The sequence below is a fragment of the Diadema setosum genome, chromosome 11, assembly GCF_964275005.1.
Source record: "Diadema setosum chromosome 11, eeDiaSeto1, whole genome shotgun sequence".
Classification (NCBI taxonomy): Eukaryota; Metazoa; Echinodermata; class Echinoidea; order Diadematoida; family Diadematidae; genus Diadema; species Diadema setosum.
Genome location: NC_092695.1, coordinates 17,689,456 through 17,696,856, shown reverse-complemented (window position 1 = coordinate 17,696,856; position 7,401 = coordinate 17,689,456). Strand labels below are relative to the sequence as shown.

Here is a 7,401-nt window from a genome sequence, read left to right as displayed (position 1 = left end):
CGACTGGGAGTCAGGAGTCTTATTCACTATATGCCGCCGACCCCAAGATAGGATAGAATAATTCAGTACAGGCAAGGAGAAGATCAGAAACTTTTCTTTATGGTTGATATGCATCAAACCAAACTGTTAAAGGTAAAAAAAAAAAGAAAAAAAAAAGAAGTTGTATTCGATTTTAACTTTGAAAATATACTTCTTCCAGAAAATACTCCACTACAAAATAGGAGATACGGTGTGGAGGGAGTTGAGAGGTCCACTATTTCAAACTGGGAAAACTAGGAGTGAGATAAAATAAGATAAACCTTTTCAGAAATATCAAAATCATGGGCAAATGATACTACCAGCCTCACTCGTATCATTGACATCATAACTCATTGCAGAAAATGACTGCTGTAAATTATGTGATATAAAACGCCCGATATCATTCTCAATACCTATTCTTTCCTTACTCATATTTTGTAAAGCAGAACAAGTTTGCGTGGTTCTCTCAAATTGATTGACAGGTGTCCCCAATCGCTATCTGTAATAAAAAGAATGGATTTGCCTAGTAGAATAATAATATGTCTTCTTCTTATTTACTTTGTTATCCATGAAAAAACACACAGAAATTTAATCTCGAAACCTTTGAGAAAAAGAAGAGTTGGTAGGAAAACATTTAAGAAGATCGATGGTATTTCACTCTTGTTTTCAATGTTTTGAGTGCAACAAAATAAGTTAGATTGCCGTTTAAGTGGCTGAAACATGACACGTGAAACTTGGACTTCATGGATCGGACTATTCAAAGTAATTCCGCTCCTGAATTGTCAAAGCACGTACGCGGCGGCGTACCAGAAACACACGCATATAATACTATATAACCAGGGATATTCTGCGAGGAGAAAGACAGAAGGAGACCTATGCTCACCGGACGTGTGTTTTCCTGACATCAAGATGGCTACTCCGAAGCTTGCTACCACCTTCGTCGTCCTGCTCCTCACCGGTGTGCTCTCCGGACCGAGAGGGGTGGATGCCGCCTGCCCGTCAAGCTGGAGGCGAAACGGTAACTTCTGCTACAGGTAATAGTTATATAACTTACTCATTCATCTCAGATTTCTGACGAGGTATTCTAAAAGTAAATAAATAATTTTAGTACATTCTAGTTCGCGTTCGTTATATAGTCATCGAGCTTTGACGATATGTTTGCTACATTCCTACTAGAAATTAAGGCAAATCACAGCGAAGGAAAGCGATGGCGACAAGGATGACAGAATAAAACCCAAATCTTCACGAGCGAACCTTCAACATTAACTTTGATCAAAGTTATCTTCAAGCAAATTCTAATCTAGGCAATTTATATATTCATATTCGTTTCACGATACGAACAATTCATTCATTCATTCATGGTTTTTTTTTTCATTTCCAATCAATATACATAGGTAATACAAACAACGCGAATAAGAGTAAAGGATTTCCTACAGTTTGTTTTAACTTTGTTAGTTGCGTTCATTTTTTTCTTTTGCACATTATTTTCAGTATTAAAAGGCTGTATCGAATTTTTGACACAAAATTTTGTCCTTTGTTGTAATATTAGTCACGATTTTTGTGAAAGTCCCTTCGGTCTTCGACTATACAGGTCTCCGACCTTGTAACATTCCCCCCCCCCCCCAAAAAAAAAAAAAATAGCATTTCATATCCAACACAGCCTTTACATAATGTGCTCAAAGATCAACAAAGACGCCAACTTTTTTCGAAAACAAAATCTGAAAGTCAATTTCGTTTCAGGACTATGATAGTATCGCCGGAAAAGGACTTTGTTTTTGTTACACGATAGATTCACCACTCGTTGTATGTGTGTATGTATATCAATGTATGTAGGTTCATCTAAAAAAAAAATACTCAAAAAAACAACAACAATATCTGTGCAGTCTTTTTATAAGATTTAAGTTTAATAGATTCCGCCATTGATTACTATTTTCTTGGTTATATATGTGTTATATAAGCATGTGTTTCAAAAGCAAAAACAAAGTCTTCCTTATCCTGGCTGTCGCCTTAAACTGCATTCAACTTATGCATTGTTATAAGCCTCTACAGATTATGTACTTCACAGCGAACCCCCCCCCCCCCCATATCTTTAGTCGGTTCAACTATGTTTTACCTGTAGGACGTGTGGAAATTTGCGCACTTGTCACTGTCGTCTGTTCTGTGATTTTGGTCATCATCCTTGCGAGTAATAACATAATGGTCAATCCTGCTATAATGATTTGCTAGACTTTTCAACGAACAACGGACATGGGGTGCCGCCGAAAACCGTTGCAAGACTTTCAGGCCGCTCAACAGAGCAATCTGCCAGGGTGCCACTGCGCACCTGGTGTCGATCCATTCTCAGTCGGAACAGAACTTCGTGTACAACTACTTCAGGTCTAAGTGTGGAGTGCAGGTGAGGTTGGAAACAATTTAACAACAACAATAACAACAACAATACAGAGACACACAAAATATTACAAGAATAAAAATATAAAGCAGAGCAATGATTGATTTCTGAGTAGCCATGTCGATGATGCACAAACGAACACGGCGTTTTTGTTTGATTTTGTTTGTTGGTTGGTTTTACAGTCATGGGCGTAAATCCCGGGGGGGGGGGGGTGGGGATATATCCCCCCTGAAATGGAGGAGGGGGATGGCCTGTACAATCATCCCCCCCCCCCCTGAATTTTGGAGAAAAAAATGGAGGAAGCAGAAATGTGATCGTATCAATTTTGGCATATTGCATGACGTTTGTACGCCGGCCTTCAGACAGGTAACAGACCTGAACAGTATTCTATCTTGTAGGAAAATGTATACATAATTATCTCAAGCGCTCGCTCGCGAAGAAAGTAATATCGACATACACTTTACGGTATGGCTCAGACGTTGACAACGTCAAATAGCATAGGCCTACATGTAAACATGCTATGACGCGAGTAACTGGGGACCATCTGCAAATTATGTACGAAAACAAACAAACAAACAATAACAAAAACTATATCGCCATAATTGAACCCCCTCCATTTCCTGAATCATTCCTGAGAAACGACAGTGACTGGTGACCCCCCTTAATTTCCAAAGCGAAAACATACAGCCACAAATGACATTTTGGGGACTGTAAAATGTCAAAATTTTCAAACTCGCTCGCTTCGCTCGTTCGCATTTAATCGTTATGCCATTCTCCTGATGTTGCATGTTGCCAGTAATTGCCAGCAGTTGTGCCCGGTGCCCCCCCCCCCCCCCTTTAATTTCCAAAGCGAAAAATATAGCTACAAACGACAGTTTTGAGACTGTAAAAAGTCAAAATTTTCAAGCTCACTCGCTTCGCTCGCTCGCATTAATCGTTATGCCATTCCCTTGATGTTGCTGCCAGTAACTTACAGCAGTTGCGCCCGGTGCGCCCCCCTTAATATTATTTCCAAAGCGAAAAAATACAGCCAAAAGCGGCAGTTTTTGGACTGTGAAATGTCAAAAATTTCAAGCTCGCTCGCTTCACTCGCTCGCATTTAATTGTTATGCCATTCTCCTGATGTTGCTGCCAATTATTGCCAGCAGTTGCACCCGGTGTGCCCCCCCCCCCCTTAATTTCCAAAGCAAAAAAATACAGCCACAAACGGCAGTTTTTGGACTGTAAAATGTCAAAATTTTCAAGCTCGCTCGCTCCGCTCGCTCGCATTTAATCGCTATACCATTCTCCTGATGTTGCTGCCAGTGAATGGCAGCAGTTGCGCCCGGTGCGACCCCCCTTAATTTCCAAAGCGAAGAAGTATAGCTACAAACGGCAGTTTTTAGACTGTAAAAGTATTATGTCAAAATTTTCAAGCTCGCTCGCTCCGCTCGCTCGCATTAATCGCTATGCCATTCTCCTGATGTTGCTGCCAGTGATTGACAGCAGTTGCGCCCGGTGTGCCCCCCCCCCCCCTTAATTTCCAAAGCGAAGAATATAGCTACAAACGGCAGTTTTTGGACTGTAAAATGTCAAAATTTTCAATGTAAAAAGATTTCACCGTGGGAGGGGGAAATCCCCCTACCATATCCTCCCCCCCCCCCCCTCGCTTGCTTCTCTCCCTCACGATCTCATAACCGCTCCCCCTTCCTGTCTATATACGCCGGGGATAGGCCCCACTATTTAGTAGGCATTTGCAGTGAAAAAAGTACACATTCCCTTGACTCGTTACTGACATGTGTTATGGGTAATATTATTACCATTGCCTTATAGAAATAGGCAAGTCAAGTGCTCTTTTATTATGCGAAAAAAGTGAAAATATGTTGAATTTTCTTTATACTGTTGTACTCATATGACATCACGAGCCTTAGTAGTCTCCTCATCCAGCGGTTCCAACACAAAAGTTTTAAAAATTCATAACTTTTGCATCGATTGTCCAATTTTCCTCAGACTTTCACTGATGTGTTCTAATGATATTGCTGCATTCTCTTAATCCGTATGTTAATGAAGGTGAACTTGTCCTTTAATGAATTCCACAAGGAATGGAGCAATCATCCTCCAGCATTCCCACTGATTCCCACTGTTCAGTTACTAGCCTTCCCCTTTAAGGTTTGATTTTCCGCCGCAAGTCATCTGACAAGCAAAAAAAAAAGCAACAACAAGAACAAAAAGTTTTCATATTTTTGCTGCCACTTCCCTCCCACTTTATATTTCATGCAAAAGAGTGCATGGGACATCCGATCCCTGTAAAGTGTGCGTGTGTGTGTGTGTGGGGGGGGGGGGCACCAAGCTCCCCCCCCCCCCCCCCCCCCCCCAAGGCTGCGCCGGTCCGGTTATGGGCTTGTAATCGTGGTGATGGTGACCATCCCCCCCCCCCCACTCCTCAGTACGCCGTTGTTTACAGTATACAGTCTCATGTAGACCTATAGACATGGGCGATCATAAATAATTACAGCAGGCCCAATGAAATGAGAACAAGGTAGAATCTACAAATAATACAGATTAACTGACCACATCCCTGAATACATTTTTAAAGAGCAAGACAACAGCTCACGATGTCATCACGTTACAAAATGAAAATTCAACGCTAAGCTAGATCCTTATTCTGTTACCTGGTCAAGCTTGATGACCGCGAATACGGGTTCTACGGGGTTGTTTCAGACCTGAATAACATTGTCGTCCCTGAAAATGGAAAACGTGGGATAAACCACAGTCTGTTTATGACTACAAGCGTATTATCATTGCAATATAACAGTTCATTAACATATTCATAAAGGATTCAACATTCTTGTTTCCCCAATATATCAGATGTATTTATGGAAATTGTGTGGTCTAAGAGCAGTTAACCTCATGAAAGTAGTGAACACTGAAATAAATGATAAAGGTCCACACTGTCCTCACTCGACAGAGCGACTCTAGGATGTGGATAGGACTGAATGACATTCAGCGAGAGGGCACGATGGTATGGAGTGACGGAACTCAATATAACTTCAGAGCCTGGCTATCCGGAGAGCCGAACAACGCCGGCCCCACAGATAACGAAGACTGCGTGCATATCGGACTTCGCCTCAACCCGGACAAGTGGAACGACATCGCGTGCAGTTACCCTAAATCTAATGTTCGCCATTTCATGTGCAAAATGCGCGCCTAAAATGCCTGTCCTAGAAGTTGCCGGTGTGCATGAGGGATGAGGCGCATGTGCGGTCACCAGTGACGGGTGAATCAGTCTGACAACCGAATGGATCAACCATTATTTCACGACAATTAGTAGCCTCTATATCATTTATCATTATTCTGAGGGAGAAAAGGGTTAAAATAATTTCAGTGCTGATTTTTTTTTTTTTGAAAGAGCTGAAACGAATATCACTGACGAGTCTTTAATTTTCTCTCCTTTCTTGGCTAATACTTGATCACTCTACATTGTCTTGAATTGAGATGATGAGTTTCCAAATTACAGGCGCTCGGTATCTCGTCACTTGACTAATAAAATCAGTTTTATCTATCATAACATAAATATGTTTTGCACGTGTTTTCGTCTACGTACGTCGTATAAAGAAAAGTGGAAGGATGTTGAACTATGTTTTGTTAGTAGAAAATTGGCAATGGTTTAAAGAATATACGACACTGAACATACGACACTGAACATGACACAAAACAAAGAGAGAGAGGGAGAGAGCTCACGATTGAATGAGATGGATAGCTGCTACAGCAGGGATCAGAACCATTGCTAGTATCGGGCGGAAGCTAGATCAGTACAAAATGTAGTGAATATGACACCTGTAAATCAGTTGCAATATAAACAACTCTACGCAAGAACAAGTTGGAATAGTTTGATTTTTGTTAAAACCATTCTTGTTGCCTGGAGAAAAGACAAAAAGATAACACGTGGGAAGAGCTGTCGAGAGCATTTTTGCTGCACCATGCATCGCTCTCAATTTTATGATAGACCCATTTCGTGCTTCCACGATGCCTCTTTTCTTTTACTTTTCTTGTCGACACATTACATAACACATACTATGAATATAATACTCAAAGATGTCACAGTATGGAAGGAACCTTAACAAAGTGCGTAGGAAGTTCAAAGTTCAAAGCCTTCTTCATCGCCATCCACAAAGTCATCCACACTCTACCGACAGTGTACATAGCGCAGGTATATACAAGTTCAACGAATTCGAGTACGAGAGAGAGACCTCCGTGTGTGTTGTGTTCGTTTGTTGAACTTGTAACATTGTTGATTAAACTCATTTGCATATATTTTGCATAGTATAATAGGCTGGCGTCATAGGGATGATTTGATTGGTCGCTATCATTAGGTAGAGAGTAAAACAAAAAACAAACAAAAAACAACAGGTTTACTTACATATTCAATATTCATGCCTGCATTCGTGACAATGTTTCTTCCTGACAACAGGAAAGCTTACCAGTGGGTTTGCCCAACGTATACCAACAACTATACAATGTATGCAAACTGGATTTTAAGTATTGAAAGTGTGGTGTGTTTTTTGGTTTTTTGGTTTTTTTTTTTTTTTTTTTGGGGGGGGGGGTATAGATGAATAGAATAGATCGTTAGTAATTGTATACCACACGTATACGTCAGGACGAAAGAAACATTCATGAATTTGAATATGTTATTGGACCGGTCTATTGGCATTGGAAATAATATTGGTAAAAGATGAAATCAAAACCAATGATAACAAAAAGACCCAGTGGATGACCCGAGAGTTCAGCTGAGATCTCGCGATTAGTCTGATTTCAGCCGCTCCACGTTTTAGTATATAACTTCCACGCGAGGCCTTGTCAAAAGGCTCAATACCCCAGGTTGTCCGGAGACAGTCCGGAGACATCACGGGCGCAAATATTTATATAACTGGATGGCCTTGAGATTAATACAAGGATATATTAGACGAACTATGCATAAATATTGGACGAGTCGAAGACGAGTCCAATATTTTGCT

General features: G+C 40.8%; 1 protein-coding gene across 1 annotated transcript; it reads left to right on the top strand.

Annotated features, from left to right (window-relative positions):
• Positions 1–927: 927 nt before the first annotated feature.
• Positions 928–5,597, top strand: LOC140234592 (echinoidin-like). Its single transcript, XM_072314620.1, has 3 exons — positions 928–1,052; positions 2,245–2,413; positions 5,355–5,597. The coding sequence occupies exons 1-3, from the start codon at positions 928–930 to the stop codon at positions 5,595–5,597; spliced, it is 537 nt and encodes a 178-aa protein (XP_072170721.1).
• Positions 5,598–7,401: the final 1,804 nt, after the last annotated feature.

What these genes read in the sequence shown, in the direction of transcription:
- LOC140234592 (XM_072314620.1), top strand. Translation starts at nt 928, where the DNA reads ATGGCTACTCCGAAGCTTGCTACCACCTTCGTCGTCCTGCTCCTCACC. An exon ending in AACGGTAACTTCTGCTACAG is followed by an intron (nt 1,053 to 2,244) that starts GTAATAGTTATA and finishes ATGATTTGCTAG; the next exon opens with ACTTTTCAACGAACAACGGA. An exon ending in GGTCTAAGTGTGGAGTGCAG is followed by an intron (nt 2,414 to 5,354) that starts GTGAGGTTGGAA and finishes CTCACTCGACAG; the next exon opens with AGCGACTCTAGGATGTGGAT.